Source organism: Bos indicus, chromosome 22, assembly GCF_029378745.1.
Source record: "Bos indicus isolate NIAB-ARS_2022 breed Sahiwal x Tharparkar chromosome 22, NIAB-ARS_B.indTharparkar_mat_pri_1.0, whole genome shotgun sequence".
In the NCBI taxonomy this organism is placed as follows: domain Eukaryota; kingdom Metazoa; phylum Chordata; class Mammalia; order Artiodactyla; family Bovidae; genus Bos; species Bos indicus.
Genome location: NC_091781.1, coordinates 48664784 through 48686536, shown reverse-complemented (window position 1 = coordinate 48686536; position 21753 = coordinate 48664784). Strand labels below are relative to the sequence as shown.

The 21753-nt window shown below is 53.5% G+C and overlaps 1 protein-coding gene across 3 annotated transcripts in view; it reads right to left on the bottom strand.

Moving 5' to 3' along the window:
* Positions 1–21753, bottom strand: part of POC1A (POC1 centriolar protein A) — a 100633-nt gene that overhangs the window by 28989 nt on the left and 49891 nt on the right. For all 3 annotated transcript variants that reach the window (XM_019984992.2, XM_019984987.2, XM_070776590.1), the window contains 2 exons: positions 14815–14883; positions 12185–12283 (listed from right to left, as the gene is read on the bottom strand). In XM_019984992.2, the coding sequence (XP_019840551.2) occupies positions 12185–12283; positions 14815–14883 (168 nt within the window). The remainder of the gene's footprint in view (positions 1–12184; positions 12284–14814; positions 14884–21753) is intronic.

The window sequence follows — 21753 nt, the reverse complement described above, 5'->3', positions numbered from 1 at the left end:
TCCTGCAATCTGTCCAGCTCCTCAGCTTTCCCTTCTTTTTCATGACAGCGACAGTTTAGAAAGATTACTGGTCAGTTACATTGTCAAACATCCCTCAGTTTCCCTCAGCTGGAGTGAGGTTATGCACTTTTGACAAGAGCACCACAAAAGTCACGTGTATGACATCACAGGGCTCATGTGGACAGGTCTTCTGTATGAGTGACACTGACCTCGATCAATGGTGATGCTGACCCCACTGCCAGGTTTCTCCAATGCAAAGCTACATCTTTCCCTGTGCAGTCAGTCAAGGGGGACTGTGGCTTTTTAAAAATGAACGTGTGGCTGTCATTACACACTGTGTGTGTCAGCCCAGCTTGCTGATGGCTGCAGCTGCCCGGCAGATGAGAGGCATCTAATGAAGATGAGCAGCAGAGCCGACGTCTCTGGAAGACGCGGAAGCTCTCGGTGACAAAGAGGAACAGTAGCAGTTTATTTATAGATCCACTTGAAGACAGCTCATTGTAACTACTGGAGTTGAATGTTTAAAACCTCAGGAACAAAGGCTGGCTATTTTAAACTCTCCTTGCACTTGGTTCAATGGAGAGAGAGTTAGAGACACCGATCATCCCCAGGCACCACTCCCACCATTCGGTAATTCATATTTTGTGCAGCTTCTCAGGACGTGAGCAAAGCCTGTGAGACAGATAGCCAGGACTGGCCCAGACTGCCCAGCAGAGGCTGTGGGCCTCCAATGAGCCAAAGCCTTCACCTGGGTGCTGCCTAGGGAGGAGCCGAGGGAGGCGGCCTCCTCCCAACCTGGGGTTTCACAGCCCCCCTCTCCTGGAAAATGAAATTGCACACAGCTGTTGTGAATCAAGGTTACAGCACCTCTCCCACCTCCCTCCCCCTGCAGGCTGCGAAGGGGGACAGCGCACCCCAGTGGACGCCTGCCCTAGGACAGCTGGCGGTGGCGGGCCCACCTGCGCTGATGCATCTGTGGGGGTGGACAAGGGCTTCGGAGCTCAGAGCACACAACTCTCTGTGAGGATAGTGGAGTGGAGCCTCGAGGCCAGCCTGGCCTGGCCCACCTGCCGCTCTGAGCTAGGAGCACTGAGCTTCTCCACGTCCCAGGACCACGCTGGGAGGGGAGACTTGGGGTTTCTCAAAGACTCCTACATCCTTCTTTGAACAAACAGGACAAAACAACGTTCTTGATGCAATGAAGAAAAATGAGAATATACACTAGGCACCTAATATTAAGGAATTATTCATTTTGTTGGATGTGGTAAGAGAGCTTCAGTTATTTAACCAAAAAGAAGTCTTTATTTAGGGTAAAATAGCTGGATTAAACAAAAATATTTCAATTCTTTTAAAAACTGTGGGAGGAGACAAAAAATAAGGTTGGCAAAACGCTGGAGTGAGGTAACAGGTACATGGGGGGTTCATTATATTATATTCTACTTTTTGTGCTAGCTTAATAATTTCCCAAAAGGTTTTTTTTTTTTTCCTGGAGGTTAAAAAAAAAAAGCTTCCAAGTGACAGGAATGAGTTGTGGAGCCGAAGCCAAGCAAATGGGACCCCAGGAGGAAGCTGAGGTACAAGATCACTCCCACTCTGGTGTCCTGACACTTTGAAGCACAGGAGGCAAATTTGGCTAAATCTACAAACATCCAGGATAGCCTTTGGCACTGCCACAGAGAAAGCCCCAACTGCACCAACAGCATTCAGTGAACCCTGCAGCAGTGTCCAGAACTTCAAAGAAACTAATTTTAAGATAATCTCCATGGAAACCATCTATTCTGATTTTTTTCCATGGTAACCAATGAGAACATAAACACAAGCATTATTCAACACCCTTATACCACATGGGCCATGCTGCCATCCAATCTGGAAAATATAAGCTGCAAAGGGCTTTTTTCCATTGAAAATGAAAAGGAATGAAATGAAAAGGAAAACTAAAACTTCTAGTCCAAACATGTGGATTCTCCCACCCTCCACGACCCACACCACCCCATGCCACCTAACCCTAGGCTGACAAACCAGGCCAGCAAGTGGTTTCCTTCCTTTAGCCTGGGACCATCAAACGTGCCAAAAGCCCAGAGCCAGAGCCTGCCTCCAGCCTCACACACTCCACCCATGCTGCCCACAGACAGCAGGCATGTGTCCACTGAACTCAGATTTCCTGTTTCAGAGGCATGCTGAGCACCACGTGGATACAGAGGAAAAAGTTAGGCCTGCAAATAACTGACTGCAGCAGAGAGGGGCTGCTCTAGTAAGCAATGCTCTGGGTGGGCAGAGCAGGAAGAGTTCGCAGCCTTCCTTCTGGGAAGGCTGCATGGAGGAGGTGCCATCTGGAAAGAGACTGAAAGGATGAACGCAGCTCTGCTGGGGAACAGAGGGTGGGGCCGAAGAACCACAGTCAGATGGCAGCAACTGAGTCTATTTCCACTTGTGGCTCATTTCTTCCATTTTCAGGTTTCTGAGTTTGAAAGCTCCATGGAAAAAGGAAGAAAGGGGGGAAGGGGGAACGAAGGCAGGCAGGCTCTAGATGCCAACAGCCTCAGTTCTTGCCCACCCTCCTGCTTTGTGTGCATGGCCTCTGCGGGCTTTCTGTGGAGAGGAGACTGGTCAGCATCGCCTAACCAGGTTGTGGATGCTTATCAGTGCTGTCACCAAAATGGTAGCATCACAGCAGTGGCCCCACAGGTGAAATAAAAACACCCAAGGCATGTGACCTGTGCGTGCCCAGGACCTTTTAACCTCAAAGTAAAGTGCCACAATGTCAGGAACCCACTGTCCTGTGATTTGGGCTCACATGTGCAACTGTGGGGGCTTCCCAGGTGGCGCTAGTGCTAAAGAACCTGCGTGCCAATACAGGAGACGCAAGAGACGCAGGTTCCATCCCTGCATCGGGAAGATCACTTGGAGGAGGGCATGGCAACCCACTCCTGTATTCTTGCCTGGAGAATCCCATGGACAGAGGGGCCTGGCGGGCTACAGTCTATAGGGTCACAAAGAGCTGGAAACAGCTGAAGCGACTTAGATGCACATGCAACTGTGCAATCTCCACTGACCTTAAACCCATGCTTTGGCTGCCGGGGGAAAGGAAACCCAAAATAGCTCTGAGACCCTTGAAAGAGGTAAGAGAGCTCTCTAAAGGTGTGAGTGCATGCCCAGGTTCCTGCACCAGGTGTATTCCGACACACTCAGAGAGGGACACAAGGGCATCCAGGCTTTGTCTGGATTCCAGAGTCAAGTTCACCCACCTTCATGGCACTGTGACTGTGTTAATGCGCCTTGCCCTGGATTTCGGAGACTACACCCCTGGTTGGTTTAGTCATTAATAGGCCTTCCTTCCTAGGAATTATGCCTTTCTCCTCTGGATAGGGACCTTATAAAATGGATGGGAATTTTTCAGTGGCAGGAAACTACCATCATCCCCTTGAAACGGCAGCTGGAGAAGGGAGTTCAGTTTCTGCCCATCCCACCATCCTCTGGATGTCACAGCTGTCAGGGCCATCTCAGGGCTTGTTGTTGCTCTTGCTATCTGGAGGCACTTTCCCAAAAGGCTCTACAAAGAAGACCTCCACCTGGGGGTTTAAATGTTGGGCCACAAGCACCCAGGCCATCTCAAGCTCAGGTGGCCCACCAGAGACTCACCCACCAACTTCCTTAAAGGCCCTGCAGGCCCTGGAGGACCGGAGGCGACCTAGGCACCCCCATCTGCAGGGTAAGAGGTGAACACTGAGGACATTGCAGGAGGCAGGTGGCGTGGAGAACGTGGGTTCAAGCACTGATGATGGACTGACGCAGCGGCACTAGGGACCAGGACAGGAGCCCACAGAGGATGCGGGCTCAGCAGAAGCTCAGAGGGCTGCCTGGAGTCCCACCCTCCCTCTAACTGACTGTAAGAAAACCACACCTCTGCCTGCTCAGTTGTCAACAGCCCAGCAGGTTTAAAGAGTGCCTTTAGGTCTAAAGAGACCACAGGGCAACAGTGGGACTTCTAACACGGCACAAAGATCAGAACCAACCACACCTCTTTCCAAATTGGGCTGAAGGGGCACCAATTCTCCAGGCGCCTCTCCCAAGTTGTAGAAACTTCCTAAGATGGACAAAGGCTCTCTCCTTCCAGCCGTCTCCCTGCCCAGAATGCCAGGGTCTCAATCTATTGGTTTCCAGCAGCATCAGAAATTTGTTAGAAATGCAAATTCCCTTACTGAATCAGACACTCTGGGGAGGGGACAAGGTGAATTTTAACAAGCCCTCAGGGAAATTCGGATACACACCAAAGTTTGAGAACCACCACAAGAGGCTTGCTGCAGTAAATGTCATATGTTAAAAGGCTTGTCTCCTCACTACACGGCCAGGAAGCCCAGTAACTTCTCCCAATGCACTTCCACAAAATCCTTCTCCTGCTTGTGAAAAGCAACCTGCCCCTCCTGGGAAACATAGTAATTATTTAACGTGTGCCTGGTGGCAGCCCTGCCCCACCTCCCAGGCAGTCACTCGCAGCCTCTGGAAGGAAAAGGAGAGGGGATCCTGCCTGCTTCCCAGAACTGGACATAGCGGGCCAGAGGGAAGGGTGCTGGCCTCAGGGAGCCCTCTGCTACGTGTATCAGAATCTCTGCTGCTCCTAGACAGTGCACAGTCATGGTACCCATAAGCCACTGTCCAAAGCAGGAAACTTTCTTCAAAAATTGTAGCTTGGGGACTTCCCTGGTGGTACAATGGATCAGAATCCACCTGCCATTTCAGGAGTCATGGGTTTGATTCCTCGTCCAGGAAGATTCCACGTGCCACGGAGCAACTTAAAGCCCATGAGACACAACTACTGAGCCTGCGTGCTGCGAGCCCGTGCACCTAGAGCCTGTGCTCCACAACCAGAGAAGCCATCACAATGAAAAGAACAGAGAGTAGCCCCCGCTCACCAAAACCAGAGAAAAGCCCGGGGAACAGCAAAGACCCAGTGCACCCCAAAATAAGTTAATAATTATAGTTTGGGGGCTTCCCTGGTGGCTCAGATGGTAAAGAAATCTGTAGTGTGGGAGAGCTGGGTCGATCTCTGGGTCAGGAGGATCCCCTGGAGAAGGGAATGGAAACCCACTCCAGTATTGTTGCCTAGAAAATTCCATAGACAGAGGAACCTGGTGGGCTACACTCCGTGGAGTCGCAAAGAGCTAGACATGACTACTGGAAAAAGAACAAACACTGAGCTTCTTTATTTCTAGGATCCTCTGGCTTCTCAAGGAAACTAAGAAACCTGGAGCACTTTCTAGGACTTCCACTCAGGTAAAGGTGGGGGAACATGCAATCCCAGTGTGGAGTGAGGCATCTCGTCTGAGGGCCACTGTCACCAGAGTCAGCAAAGGCTGCTGCAGCTGCCCCGCCCCACTGCCACCCCCACCGGATGGTCTTCTGCAGAGTGAGCTCGCAAAATGGAAAATGCCCAAAGGAGTACTGTAGGCTGGTGGGGAGAAATCAGGATACAGAGAATCCAGATGACCTGCCTGAGGTCACAGAAGAGACGTGTCACATCCGGCCAGGCCTCAGCCTTGGCTGGGGACAGGACACAGGGGCAGTACTGCCGGCCAAGCTCTTAAAGGGACTCCCAGAGCCAGAAGTTTCCAGCATTACCCCCCTCCCCAGTAGGGCTGCCCAAGAATCTTTCCCCAGCAGCCATCCTAGTAAGAGTGCTTTACTCACCCCAGGAAGCCCCTGGCCAGCCAGGTTTCTGGTTGTCCTATATGATGCCCAGCCCATCCCAGATGATCTGGAGATGCCTCTGAGGAGAGGAACCTTGGGGTCTTAGAGTGGGTGATAACAGGGATGGGCAGTGGGAAGTCAACTTTCACCTAGGGTGATGGGCATGCAGACACCAGAGGCCCCGAGGGGAACTGCCAGGGGTCGACACAAGAACATACACACACACGGGTGACAAAGGGCTGTGTTTCTGAGTCACCAGTCTGTCCTGTGCAGGGCTTGGCTATCTGGCTCGGAGGCTGAGGAAGACAGGATGTTTTTGCCCCTTTAAGAAATGGGGAGATTACCTCTTGCTTGTTTCCAATTAAGAGTCTCTCAATTTTCCTAACAGAAAGGCTGAGACCTAGGGACACAGGCTTCATCCGGGCCTGGGCTGCTCACCAGCAGGCGACCTTAAGGCTCAGGTTTCTCCTCTGTGCAGCACCAGGGGTAGGAACAAATTATGCCACAGGAGTCACACAGAGATGGCCTCTCCACTAAGTCCCAGGAAACATGAAAACAAAGTCCCCACTGTTTCCAAGTCTACCCCCAAAGTCCAGACCCTGCCAGGCCCAACAATGGCCAAACCAGGCAAGAAGGTGCTGGGAGGGTTGGGGAGGGTCTGCTTTCCTGTGTCTCTCACCAGGCTCTCCATGCCCATGTGCCTGGCACTCTGATTGCTTGAGGATCAGACGAGATCGGGCACTTTCAGGGTGGCATGGCCTTAGACAACTGCTTGAGGATCTGCTGCCAAGAACCCCCTTTAATAGCTTGGAAAATTCTGAGCCAGAATTGGCCTCAAGTAGAGAAAGGAGAGGCTCTTCTCTAAGACATGTAAACTTGTGGTTCACATCTGCTCTAATTACTCACAATGCCCCATCTACAGATCCATACTTCTCCTCACTATGAAAAGTGAATGCTAGCCACAAATGTGTGTTCTCACCAAGAGACCCAAGTCTCCCAAGTTCCTGAGCAAGAATGCAAATCTATGAGACAGGTGGAGACGGGCCCCTTCCCTACCTTGATCTGATGACTCCTCAGGCCAGGGCCCTGCGAAAGAACCCAGATCTTGAGCAACCACCACCAAGGACTCCCAGATCCTCAGCATGGGACAAGATCCAGTGCCAGGGCTCTCTGGGCCAGGAATCAGGGCCCAAGGACCCTTAAGTCAAGCCCAGTCTGCAAACAAAATATGTGGGAACTGAAGTAGGGGTACAGGGGGTGTCAGGGGCTCCATGGACCAAAGGAACGAAGAAGAAGAAATGGACCACCCTGAGTGAAGGCTGAGGCCTTGGACAGATAGCCTCGGCTAACCTGGCCTCCTCTTCCTGGGGACAGAAGAGGAGGGCTGAGGTTCGGGGGGTCCTGGGCACTGTGCCCCAAGGAATTGCGGGGGCGAGGGGGAAAGGAGGGCTGCTTCCTCCCAGCTCATAGATTTGCTCTCATGTGTGGGAGCAGAGAGGACTCAGGCTACTCATCAGGATGTATAAATGACACCTGCAAGAGTCTGGAAGCCGCATCAGCCCTCACAGGGACAGCCTGGGAGCAGAGTCAGCCTCGAAGATGACCTGGTCAGAAGCGCCTCACGCCCTGGCCTGCTGTCTCTCACCACAGCAGGGGCAGGGGGCTTGTCTAGTTCTGTCATACAGAAGAAGGAAAAGGATCATTCTAAAAATAGAAAAAAGGAAAACAAATTTTAAAAATAGAGCTTGGTGAGCACTCGCCATGTGCTAGGCACGGTTTCAAGTGCCTGCTTGATGGGTAACACCTCGTGCGATCTCACAGAGGAGTCCGCATCTTCCCGCCTGAACTGAGTGGAGAAAAGCCCTTGGCCCGAGACCTCAAGGTTCTCTGAACTGGAGGGCAGCCAGCTCAGAGAACTCAGGAAGTGGTTTTCTAGTTTTACTGAATTACCTAGAATTTGGCCTTCTTAACCTCCTGCCCCACCCAGTACAACCTTCCTTCCTAATTACACAACAGGCTCTCAGATGTTTGGAGGAGGGCAAGAGTAAGATTGTTATCAGAATAAATGCATCCTTGCTATGAAAAACGATTTTAGGATGCTTCTGTGGTTGAGGCAGAAGTCAGCTATAGTGGCTGGGACTTGGAGAGCAGGTGCCAAATCCAAGGTCAGCCAAGACACAGTGGTCAATAGCCTCAGGGACTGAGCAGAAAACACAGGAGGGAGTGAGAACCATGAGAATGAGTGAGAGAGGGCGAGGTGACCAGGGCTGGAGTAGGAAACAGAGCTCAATATAGTCCCCCGACAATGCCAGTACAAGCCCCTGCCACAGACAGCATGTGGGGACCCCCAAAAGCCCCTCTGGAGGCATTCATCTGCTTGAAACCTTCCAACCTTCCTCCACCACGCAGCACGCCACAGGGCAGAACGTGGCGTCTCCTGTCCATTCTCAGCCCAGGGCACGGGCTGCAGTCCTGCGTCTACAGGCTTCCAAGAAGAAAAAGCTCTTTAGCCACAGTCCCGAGATCCCTTCTCATCACAACTCAGCCAAGAATAGAGGGAAAATGGAACCCATTATTCTCATTCTGAAGGGCTGGGAAATGGCTTTTGCTTTTCAACATGAAATGTGTCTAAAAATAAGCTGTGAATTTCAACCAGAGGTTGAAAATAGCTCCGGCACTGAACAGAGCTCTGTTCACAGTGGGCTCAAGGATGGCCTTCATTCCAAGAGCAAGCGCTGAAGCCACAGCCAGGGCAGGGGTCCAGGCCAGGGGCTGTCACAGGCTCACAGGGCCGCCCCTGCCATGGTCTGCCCCTCTGGCTTTAGACTGCCAAACTCTAACAGGCGTGTGGTCCAGAATTCAAGATCCAGCACCTGGCCCAATGTGCTTCTAACATCCCCAAATGCCCAGGGGTGACTCATGTGGCATTTGAATCTGAGACCCGGAGTGTAAACAGGGCTGGGGGGGAGAGGAGGGGAAGGTGGACATCAGGATCAAGAGCTCCCTGGCACAGCAGTGGTGTTCAAGGCTCTCTGAGAAGCCAAGCCACCAAATCCTCACCAGGCACTACACCTCAGAGCCAGGGGAAGCCTGCAGGCAGGAAGGGCAAGAACACACTTTAAGTGAAGTAAGGAAAATCAAACTGTTAAAGGTCTTTTTCTGCTGTTTACCATCACTCCTGGAGATTCCAAAGTTTGATAAGCCAAACATTTCTACAAAATTGGCTTGTGTTAGAAAGCCAGACTGAGAGACCTGGGCCACAGTTGCTTGGTTGGGGGAGAGCCCAGATCTGGCCCATCAAGAAGGATCACAGGCTCCAGAGGTAGTGCCATCCCCAAGCCCCTCCCATCCCCAGCCAGCCCTACTGCAGAAGCCCCTCTTCTGGGCTCACTCCCAAGGCGGAGTTACCGCAGTGACTCTCAACCAGGAGCAGTGCTGCTCCCCAGGAGACACCTGGCAATGTCTGAAGACATTTCTGACCATCACAACTAGGGGTGGGGGGTGCTACAGGCAAGCCAGTGGGATGCTCCTAAACCTCCTACATGCACAGACAGCCCCCACAGTGAAGATTCATCTGGCCCAAGGGATCAACGGCACCAAGGCAGAGAACCCCTGCGCTGCTGGAAGAATGGTATGTGGACAGAGTTAGAGGGGTGGGGGCTCCCTGAGGAGCTGAGACACCCTGGTTGGCCACAGAATCAGTCACCAGCACTACCTCGGTGCCTGGGAAGCCCGTGGGCAAGAAAGGAAGACTACATTTGTCAGCCTGCCTCTCCACATCAGGGGGAAACCTAGCCACTGAGCTGCACTATACCAACTCACTCACCTCAATTTGGGAAGATGAAAAAATTCTGTGCACAATGGTGGTGATGGGTGCAACAGTGTGAATGTACTTAATGCCACTCAACTGTACACTTAAAAATAAGCACAGTGGGGGCTTCCCTGATGGCTCAGTGGTAAAGAATTTGCCTGTTAGTCCAGGGAACACAGGTTCGATCCCTAGGTCTGGAAGATCCCACATGCCACAGGACAACTAAGCCCATGCACCACAACTACTGAGCCTGGGCTCTAGAGTCCAGGGGCCATAACTACTGAAGCCCGCGAGCCTACAGCCTATGCTGCACAGCAAGAGAAGTCACTGCAATGAGAAGGCCACACACCACAACTAGAGAAAGTCCTCCAGAAGCGACAAAGGCCCTATATAGCCAAAAAATTGAAAACCTCTTAAAAAAAAAAAAAAAAAGGCAAAATGGTCCACATGCCACAATGAAGATCAAAGATCCTGCATCTGTAAGATCCCGCACAGACAAATAAATAAATAAAAATACATATACTTTTTTTTTAAATAGGCAAAATGATGAATTTTATGTTACATATATAAAACAAACCAAACAAACCCCTCAGCTCTCCTCTTTGGCCTGGGAGTCCTGAGGTCAGAGCTGCCACTCAAAGTACATGCTGGTGGCGTGCACGTGTGGGCATGGTATGTCTGGAGGAGGACCTACACATCACGTCAAGAGTCTCAAAGGGGCCTGTGACAAATGGAGAAAAAAACCTGAAACAAAGAATGACTTTAGGATTAAAAAGTCAAGTCACTTTCTGGGTTAGCAGAAGTCACCTACATCAGACGTGGGGTCCTGGTAGCCTGCCTGTGGGGGTGTTCGGGTCCCACTATGGAAATAGAGGTTTGAGAAGAGTGAGCGTTTTTGGACCACGGAGCCAGGGTGCAGACTCTAGGTCCCACACCCCTTTCCTGATTTGAGCCCCACAGGGTGATGCCCACTGGGCAGAGGGCTTGAGGCTAGCTCGGGAACAGATGTTTTTTCTGAGGCCTGCTAATGGTTCGGCCAGCCAGACCCTACCCTGCCTTGTCCTGCTGGCTTTCCCACCGCACACCCTCCATCCTAGATGACCAGGCCCTGCAGCTATGGGAAGCAAGGGTGCCCCACACCCTGTCTCTGGCTCAGACTGAAGGGACATGGGACAGCTGTCTAAGTTACTTTCCCAAAAGCTACCAGAAAAGGAGCATGGGATTCTCCCCTTGCTGCTGATTACTAACCATTCCCAAGAGACAGACAGCAGACTCCCCCTCTCCTGGGATGGGAAGAGCTTCCAGCCAGCACTCTACCACCTGCAGTTTCTAGCTCTGTCAGCCCTGCCCAGGGGGCCAGCACGGTGGGCTCCCAGGACTACACACTGCAGCGGGCGACTACGCCCCAGGTGTCTCAACGGTGAACGAGAACAATCACTCAGAGCACTCATCGTGAGGAGGTCAGGAATACACAGAGCACTACACGTCAAGGCCTCAACAGGGTGTGGTTCACCATAAATACCCAAGAGACAGGAAGCTGTAGAGGAGGTGGACATGGACCCCAAGGGATCACAACCCCACTGGAAAAACCCCCAGTCTGGAAAATGCTTTTATGGGTGGAAGATGAAATAGCGGCAAGCAGACCACTGGGCAACCCAGCCACCACTCTCCCAACAAAACCAAAAGCTGAGAACTGGACACTCCTTAGCAAATGTGGAGGCAGAACAAAACCTCTGGGCCAAGGGCAACTCTTGGAAGAAAAGCTTTAAACCCCAACCTGGCGTGTTCCTAGAGGGAGTCCCACATGTAGGACGGGCCGTGGGCAGGGTGGGGCCTCTGCTGGAGCCAAAGAAAGCCCTGGGATGGACTTGGAGGCTTCCTGGTTCTATTCTGGGCCAACCTTGACTCGCTGGGGGCCTTGGGCAAGCCGCTTCCTGTTGTTCAGGCCAGCTTCTGCATGTGGGAAAGGCCAAGCCGCCACTAAGGTCCAGGCAGGAGGGATTTAAGCAGCCTGCACCAGAGCTGACAATCCGCGTGGCTCCACCTCCTTGGCATCACTGTTTATTTCAGCCAAAGCTGAAAATTACCTTCTTCAAAGCATGAGACCATATCAGTTATCTTTTCTACCCCAAATATTTGTCCAAAAAATATTGGTAACTATTGAATATTTTTAATTCAGGAACACTGAATGCCCTTTTACCAACAAAGGTACTAAAAATGGTTTGTGGCTGAGGAACTTCCTTTCCATGGTTTAAAAAAAAAAGGAAGTGAGAACAGGGCTGGGGCCCTTCCCATTCGTCCTAGCTGTGGCTTCAGGCCCTGCACCCTCTAGGAATCTGACAGTGCGCCCAAGGCTCGGCACCAGAGAGGTCCTTCCTCTCCTTAGGCCTCAACCAGCCAGTGGCCTGAACCACAGAAACAATCCCCCAGCACACGACGCGGGGCCTAGGCATCTGGCAGTCTATGCTGACAGCCTCCTAACATCTTGTTTGTTCACTCCGGATTTGAAACAAAGCACCACAAGCACCTAAGAAGTTTCTGGTAAATCATGAGATCTTACCAGGTCTCTTCCCTGGAACCTGCCTAAACCTGCAGCGCCCCCACTGTCCCTGAGCCCAGTGCTGTTGACCATGACCCAGTCCACCAGCCACAGGGCTCAGTCAGGATAATGCCTGTCAGGCCACTTACCAGAGTCCCAGAGGAGCTGGCCCGCGTGGCTGGGGGCCTCTGCACTCTTAGCACTTCGCCATAATCGACGATGTCAAAGTTACTCTTCCAAACCATCACCTGTCAAGACCGACAAGCACACAGAATCAGGAGGAGAAATACCCCTTACCTGTCCTTCTTCACGGAGAAAATGGGCCCAGAGGCTACCGCCAAAGTTCTGGGCCAATGGTGGGACTGTGGTCCCCACCTGGCACCCCCACTCATCTCTGGACCTGCCCCACCTCTCTGGAGAGCAGACTTTCTGAACAGGCCCCGAGAGGATCGGGTGCTCCATCAGGGTGGAGAGTCACCATCACCACTGGGCCTCTGCACTGGCTGCTCCCTGTGCCTGGGGCATCCCAGGTCCAGGCTCTGTATACCTAGCATCTCAGGCTAAATGTCTGCCCTAACACCACCTTCTAAGAGAGGCCTTCCCTGGCCCTCTTGCTAGTTTTGATCATAGCTCTCTATTTCCTCCAAGGCATCAGACACAGTAGTTGTTTAAATCTCTGTCTGCTTTCCCATGTTTATCACCTATCTCCCCACCAAAATAGAAGTTCTTTACAGTGGCAGCCTGGCCAGCCTCACTGTGAAAAGTGGTTCAGATACAGACTCCAGGCCATACCACTAGGTTTAAGATCCTGGCTACACCCCTTACTGTGTGGCTCTAGACAAGGGACTCAATCTCTCTATGCCCTGTTTTCCTCATCTGTGAAATGGGGATGAATGGTAGTTTCCGCCTCACAGGGCTGCTATAAAACTCAGACACTGGCCCCAGGGAGAAGTCTGGCCCCAGAGAGAAGTGGTTAACACACCCATTATTCTACATCCCAATAGGAGGATCTTCACGCCCTGAAGTTCCTCTTACAAAAGCTGGGTAAGAGTGCTCCCTGCTGGAGGGTGTCAGCACTCCTCCAGGGCCACTTCCAGGATGGCAGGAATTGTGAATCGTGTCCAGCAGTCAACTGAGGCCACCGAAAAACTGCCGGATCCACACAAGATGGAAACTCAATGTCCCCTGATGCTTCCCCCATCGGGACGCAGCCATAAGCCTGGTTCTGTGGGAAGCTGCTCACCACCCACAGAGCAGCACTGTTCATCACCCCCAGCTGATGGGGATCCAGGGTCTCTCATTGGTCCCCTTTACAAAAAGAACGTCGGCACTCACCCCCTTGTTTATAGGGTTCTGTGCACTGCACCAGTCTAACTGTTGAATAATCCTGAGCAGAGGAATGGCTATCAGGAATGTGGAGAGAGAATGACAAATGCCATTCCCAAAAGGCTCTCAGAGCACACAATAAGAAGGCAGCTGGGGAGCTGACAGCGGTGGCTGCCGAAGGAGGGCTCAGGGTGGGGGACCCTACTTCCTACCAGGGTGTCTCTTGTGCTTTTACCAGAACTTTACTTATGGTGTGGATTTATTAGTTTCCCTAGTCTTCTAAGCAATGAGCCAGGACTCCACACCCAGGGAAGGCTCAGGAGTCTCCTTGGTCTTCCTCCTGCCTTGTCTGGTCAGCACAGGAACTGGTGCTGGTGTGGGAAGACACCTGCCATCTCGTAGCCCTGCTGTGTCTCCAACCACCCTCTGCTTTACTGACAGACTGAACCGAAATCAGCTAGGGCTGGAGCTCACTGGGAAGCCAGTGGGACTGTCCTGGGTGAAGAAGCCAGCAGAGCTATAAGGCTGGGAGCAGCAGGATGAACATTCTGGGCAACCTACCAGGTCACACTGCCTCAGAACAGCCACTCTTTCCTCCCCAGCTCCGGGAAGTATGGTTTTCTGGCCAAGCAGCGCTGCACCAGAACCTGGAGAAAGATTTCCAGTGGGAGGACTACCAGGCCCCAGACTCTGGGCCAGACCCCAGGGACATGGTGGCAAGGCAGGACAGGACCTCCTCACACATGTTCTAGTTCTGCAGTCGTGGAGCTGGAAAATGCTGTCCCTCAGACAGCACATGAGCAGGCCAGGGAGCAATGGCTGGCAGACAGTGGAGCGCAGCCTCCAGCCACGTCCTAGCTCAGACTCAAGCTTCCTCACCCACAGAACGGCTGAAGTGAAAATTCCCCAGGGCTGCCCTGAGGACTCATTGAGGGGTCACACTCTTGCCGTGTTGCCCACATTACCAGGTCCATGGAAAGCATCCAATAATTATCTAATTATTCACCTAGAATCAGGAAAAAGAAGTTCCTAAAAAACTCTGGGGACTTCCCCAGTGGTCTACTGGTTAAGTCTCCACGCTTCCAATACAGGAGGCACTGGTGTGATCCCTGGTCAAGAAACTAGATCCCATATGCCTCATGGCCAAAAAGAAACCAGAACAAAAAACCCTCTATTTTACCTTTCTCATGGCAACACTAACCCAGACTCCTTCCAGCCCACACTGGTCTGAGCAGCAGGAGTTCTGAGATGCTGCCATGGTCGGCGCTGCAGCACCTGCTCTGGGGAAGCAGGGCGCCGCTCTGAGCACCCTACCCCAGGATCCAGCCTTTACGGCTGCTGAAAGCCGCCAAGGAAGCTGGTGAAAGCCAGCCCATCCATCTCTGGGGCACTTCGGTCCCCTGTCTGTTCTACTCAGTATCCACTGGGATCCCTCAGACCATTCTTTACTTACTTGTTCATCTGAACCGCCAGAGGCAAAATACTCCCCCGTTCTTGAAAAGGCAACCGTGGTGGCTGGACCCTGTGAGAACAAACCAAGAAGAACAAACACCAATGGTCACTCTAGATCCTCAATGCACAGGAAGAAATCAGAATCTCATGAGTGACAGTGACAGCAGGACTCAGGGCTGAGCACCTCACCCAGCCCGTGTTCTCCCCAGCCTGGGGTGGAGGAACCGGCAGGTGCCAATGCATGAGCACGACCACTGAGGCTCTGTTCCCAGACACCACTGACAAAGGTGGGCCATGAGGTCAAGGCCAGGATGAGCGAGACGATCTGTGCTGACAGCCTTGCTGGGCCGACACCACTGTCCTCACTTTCCAAGGGGAAGCCAGAGGTCACAGAGATGCACTGGCTTATCCAGGCCCAGCACTGGGGCCAGAACTTGGTCCCTTTGACCAGACCATGCCCCACCTCGTGTCCCCTCTAATGAGTACGTCACTTTCCTCATGCTGGGGCCCTGGGAGGAGACCTGACCCTCTGGCTTCTCAGATGCTGAAGGTCCTCACACCTGTCCAAAGGATGATGCCAGGCCTATGCCTGGCCGCGCCCTGAGGGCCAGTGAGCACATCCAGGCTTGGGGCAGGGGACATGATCTCCCGTAAAGAGCGAGGACTCTTCCTCAAACGCCTGCAACCCGCGGCAGAAAGACACACAGCAAGAGTCAGCTCAGCACACCACCGCAAACCATCGCTTCCTTCTGGCCAAACTTTAATGTGGTTCTACCTGGCATCCCCCAAGCAAAGCCAGATGAAGGAGGTTCTCTCCTAGAGGACGATGGTGCAGCCGCTGTCTACGGCCACCTCAGTTCCTCTAGAGCAGCACAGGGAGCAACAGGAACCCCTGCTGCCCGTGGGAGGGGCCCCTGTCAGTGGGGCCGACACAGCAGTGCTGTCCATACACCTATGGACAACAGGAACACTGGGAAGCACTTCCACTCAGTGCCAGAAAGACCAGACAGGTTGTAGGCTGGAAAGGGACCCGAGGTCATGGAGCAAGGGCAGCTTCAGCCTGCCCAGAAGAGAAGGCAGGTTAGACAGAGCTGCAGGAGAACGCACGTCTGCCTACGCCTCTGGAATCTACCCACAGCTCCTCTTCTCTGAGCTGCTCATAAAGGGGGGTGAAGAAGAAGTAGCATAAGCTGGCTAACGCCAAGTGCTCAGGCTGCCTGGAGCACTCCACTTGCCCTGACACAGTTAATCCTCTGGCGCGGCCTGTATGTTTACCCTTCTGAAGGGTGACATGTCCAAGAGGGGAGGACAGGGCTGAGGTCAGGGATGAAGCCTCCAGCCGTGTCTCTCACTGCCTTCCTGTGCAGGTGGGGCCCCAGGGGCGGGGGTCACAGAACCCAGGAGTCCTGGACAGCCATCCATCAGGACAAAGCAGATCCACTCTCCCTGACGGGAAACCATGTCCACTTGCGTGGCTGAGAAAACACCAGCAGGAGCGGAGCACCACGGCTGCAGGCACAGGGTCTGGGCGCAGGGTGGGAGCAGGTCGTGTAGCGCCAGATAGCCTTCCAGGGGGACAGTCACCACAGGCTGACAGGACTTAAGGGGGGGCAATTTCAGGTGACAAGTTTACTTGAGTCTTAGACTCCTTACTGTCCCATACTTTCGATATCTTAGTGAGTATATAGCTACACTACATGAATACAAAGATAAAACGACAAAACTGTTTTCATTCTGAGGAAAAACAAAAAGGAAAGAGAAAAGGGAAGGAAAATAGTACACAGTGTATCAAAAAGCCGGGCTCTCTGCCTGCCCAGAGCTCACTGAGGAAGGGCGGGTTTCCAAGAAGTCACAGCAACTAAGGAACCAAACAAATACTCGTGGGTCAATCTCCCTTCCTGTTGTCACTCAACACCAGATGCCAGGCTGGGGACAAGATGCTGGAGGCCAAGCAGCAGCAGGACCACTGAAGAATGTGGCCAGCAGCCCAGTCTGGCAGGGGCATCAGGACCAGAGAGCAGGTGCTGGAAGTCCTCCAGGCAAGAACTAGAGCTATCCCCAGGGTCCAGGTCCCAGGAAATGCCAGGGAGGGTGCAAGCGACAAGGGTGCTCTGAGGACTCCCCCAGAGTGGAGGCCCACAGTCCGCCCCACCGGTGCCCATTTACCAAGAGGACGGCACGGCTCCTATGCCAGGCCCCTCGGTGTTCCTTCCACAAAGGCTCCTACCCTTCCACCCAGGGTGCACAAAACAGTCCGGGGCACTTGAAGCACAGCCCGAAGAACGGCTGTCCCTGGGCTCTGCTGTGGGCCAAAGTCATCATGGACTGCAGCGCAGATGCAAGCTCTCCACTGCTGATGATCCTCATGCCAAGCCTCGGGAGGTCTTTGGAGACCCAGACTACCCAAATCTTTCTTGGTTTGCAGTAAATTCATTTAAGGCTACAAATCTGCCTCTGCCTGCCACTGAGCACGCATCACCTTAGATCTCAGATCCCCAAAGCTTCCACTCTGTGGTATTTTCCTGTCCTTCATCCCAGTGTCCCGTTTCACTGGGACTCGCTGAAGCCCAGCAGTTACTGAGGAGCACACTCTGGTTTCCAAACCCTGGGGGCTGGGGAGTCTCTCCTAGCCCCGGCAGGGCCCGGTATGACGTGTGTTCTCTGAGACTGCCCTGCCTTAACGGTAACTGGCTCCTTTCAGTCAATTAGTCACTCCTGAAACACTCATCCACCGGCTCAGGGGAGGCATGTTGCCAGGCTGTTTCTTCGCCAAGGCAAGGCCCAGGGCCTCTCCAGTGCTTCCTGAGCAGTATTCTGAGCAGCAGCTCTCGCTGGGGCCCCAGCAGTGTGGATCCAACCTGTCTCCCAGTCACTGGGGGTGCCCATCTGGGGGCCAGGTCCACTGGCAGGGATGCTGCATAGGCTCAACCAGCTCCTTCCCCGCTCCCTCCCCGGATCTGGCCAGCTGGAGCCTTTTCTGAGACGATCACCGGGAGCACTGGACGCAGCCAGGCCCCCACCTCCCTTTCCCCACTGACCCAGCCTCAGGTGGCCCTCGAGCTGGACTCATACCCAGCCATTTCACTACACGCTGCCTCTGCCTGAACAACCTCTAGATCCGAGGGACCCACACTGGCTAGTTCCTTCACACTCATACAGCAAAGCATCAACGGCAGGGGTGGGGAGGCAAAACAAAGGATACCATAGCGTTTAGATCCCACAGCTCTGATGACCCTCACCCCGCAGCCCCTGCAGCTTGTCCAGATCTCTCCGCTCTCCTCACCTTCCAGCCTGAGGCCCTGCACACCTGAACCCTGGCTATTGTGTCCACAACAGTTACAGTGGAAGGCCAGCCAGGCACCCCCATCACCACTACCAAGGGGTTTTGATGTTTTTCACTGGCTTCCAGCAAACACAACGGAATGTCACACCACATGCCCCACATCAGAGATAGAAGCATGGCCATGAAACACACACACAGAGATCAAGGAGGCCTCTGGCGTGGGTGCTTAACTCTAACCCCGGTGCTCAGACAGAGGCACCGTAACCCACCCCATCAGACTGTGTCTTCCACAAAACTCCGAAAGGGAGGCTCTATACTGGCTCACTCAACCTGCTGTGGCCTGGTGGATGTCCCTTTAGGGAGCCCCAAGGACAAGGAACAGCCCCCTAGCTCCTAGGCTGCTCCTGACCTCAGCCAAGGACACCTGTTCCCAGCCCTTAACCTGGGCTGCCAGCAGGGGACAGAAGATCAGGCTGAGCTCCTGGTAACTTCAGCTGGAGCACATGAACTATTCTCCTCCCTCTTACGTTCCCTCACCTCTTGCAGGAGGTGCCCAGCCATCGAAGCCAGAGCTAAGCCTCTCAAGCAGCAAAGCGAGTCCCCCAAATTAACCGACTACATAAGAAAGCTGCAGGGTGCAAAGAAATGAGGCAGGAGGGGCCTGTTCTGAGAATTTCCTTCCACCTGGGGCAGCCGGGGGGTGGCCCACATGCACAGGCACTCTGTCCTGCTGCTGTGGCTCCTCCTGGGAGGTGAGCCCCCCTTAATGCCACTTCCTCAGCTCCAGCCCAGGCCCCAGCAAGGCACAAGCTGCCAGGAGCATCAGCTGACCCATTCTCAGAGCCTGTGATTTCTCAGCAACTGAACTCAGCCCCTGGCACAGACAGACGTTGTCCCAGTTTGGGGTTCTAGGCCTTGGGTGATGGGTGCTCACCCCACCGAGGGCCAGTTGTGGTGTGGGGAACCACGGGCCTGCTGCTCCCTGTGTGGTTTCATCACTCCACAGAGACACGAACTCCAACTGCACAGCCACAAGCACCAGATTTAACTCCCCACCCACGCCCCACCTACCATCCTCTCCCAAATAGCTCTGGGGACGAAAACCAAATGAGCATGGCTCGAGATTATGTTTCGGAAAATACAGAAAAATAAATCTGTATTTCTAGCACACTGTCCCACGTGTGCCACACAGAACTCTGCGGGGGGGCAAGGGGGAGGCCTTGCTCGGGGCAGTTGGTGGGAAAGCCCTCTCCACTGCAAAGTGAGGGGTGCGGTGGGATGAGGAGGCTGCCGTGCAGTGACAACCCCAAGTCTATACTGGCTCCAGCAAGAAGCAGGGACTCCCGTCCCTCGTGCCTAAGTGCCCCAGTCTAGGTGGATCCCCAAGGGCAAGACTTTCCAGAGCCTCAGAGAGGGCACTGTCCGCCACAGACAGCCTGGTGCCATCAGATACCAGGCTGTCCTCCAGGGGTCAGGCCCTGGAAGAGACCCAATTAAAGAAGGGCCATGCAAGTAGGCCTGGAGACCAAACAGCAGTAGGCCAAACCACTCAGGGCAGCTGCGGGACAAGGACTTTGGGTCAGGGAATCACTGCATCCCACCCTCTGGGGAATGGATTTTAGGAGCTGTGGACAAAAGTCAAGTCAGAGTGAGAGGACGTTATGGAGCGGATGAGAACAATGCTAAGCAAAATAAGAAGCCAGACAAACCCTACAGAGATTCTGGGGGTGAATGGGAGGAGGGGAAATGGACACACCCCATCCCAGATGGGAAAGGGCTGATGGCCATGGCCCTGACCCACCCATCACAGGGGTTGTCATCAAAGCCCCCTACCATGAACTCAGTTTCCTAACAAACACTGTCCGCCCATGGTGCCAGGACCATGCCCATAACAGAAACTATGAACTGCCTGTTAAAGAGCTCTCACCTAGGGACTTCCCTGGTGGTCCAGTGGCTAAGACTTGAGCTCCCAATACAGGGGGCCTGGATTTGACTCCTGGTCAGCGAACTAGATCCCACACGCCACAACTAAAGATCCCAAGTGTCACAACTAAGACCCAGCACAGGAAAAGAAATAAATAAATATTTTAGAAAAAAGAGCTCTCACCTAGAACAGCATGGGGTCATTTTCCAAGAGTTGCACAGAGAAGGGACTGAGCCCTGTGAGGACCTACTGTGTCTGGCGCTGAGCAACACAGACATCCTCTCCCATTATGACAGGTACAGGCGTCATTCTTACAGAGGAGGAAAGGCTGGCAAAGGCAAGGTCTTGACCACTGTCAAAGGGTAAGAGATGGTGCCAGAATGGTTTGATCCCAACACCCAGGCCCTTTCCTCCCTTTTGTGGACCCCCAAAACTCATGCTTTTCTGGCTGAACAAGATGAGAGAGTGCCCAGCGTCTTTTCTAAACCAGAAACAGGTGGGTATAAGTGGTTCGTTCAGTCCTGGAAATACTGGGGTGATTCCTTAGAAAGCTGGGCATCAGACAAGACTGTGAACTTTCCCCAATAAAATATATCAGACATTTGGCCTCAATCAAAGCAGCTGGCAAAGGTGACCATGAGGGCTCCTTTCCACCAGATCACTGAGAGAGAAATCGTCCCAGTATCCCCAGGGGAGAAGGCGGAGGAAGGAGGACAGTGCCCCATCCCCAGGTTGGCAGAGCCTCTCCACTCTGTCCACTCTCCACCTCAATGGCAGGCTCACGTGGAGGCAGAGGGCTACCCCACCTCTCAGCCCCAAAAGGCTCCTCGGCCCATCCCACACCCCTGCCCTGGCAAAGGGCACTGTCTGCTCAGCTGGAGTTTGCAGACCTAACGCCCTCAAGCAGCAACAGCAGCAGGGTTATTGAAAGGCCAGGGCCCACTCGGGCTGGAGCCAGCAATGGGCCTGCCCAGCTCTCTGGCCTGTTGCCCAAATCACTTGCAGATACTTACCCCAAAGAAGTCCCTCAAGAGCCACACAAGCCTCAGTAGCAGCCAAGGAGTCATTTCAGGGGTACAGCATGTGTAATGCCAGCTTCCATGAGGCAGGAGCCTCGCTCAGTCACCAGTCGCACCCCCTGAATGGCCCTTTATGGCTCAGAATCCCAAAGCTGGGACTGCAGGGAGAAAGCCCCAGAATCCTTTAGGCTCACAACAAACTAGTAACTCGTGTCCGCCCGCAAACCCACAAGTCAGCCGGCCCCTCAGGAGCCAATGGAAGTGTGGCCAGTCACACACCAGAGAACCACCAAACTGCCAGCAGGGTCAGACCCCTGGGGCACCAGCTGCCCTTGGTGCTGCATGCGGGCCCACCCAAGAGACCCAGACCACCTCAGGTGATCCTGATCTTAGCTTTGCACTTCGCATGTGGCCGTCCTGGTGCTCCTGTGCCTTCAGGAGACAGCAGATTTCTGGCCTCAACCCAGGGCAAGAGAGCTTCTGCCCAACAGCTCTGCCTCCTCGACTCTTCCTTCTCCACTCTGACCCTTCCTCGCTCTTCCCGCATTAGAGGTGGTTCAGGCCGGCCCTCTCACAGGACACAGAGACACTTCCTTGGCACACACAGAGCCCCTTCTCTTGGTCAGGGTCTAGTTCACCCCAGCACCAGTCCCCTGCGGCTGACTCCTCTCAGCTGGCCTCTGACCCCCGGCCTGCACTGTACCTTCTCACAGG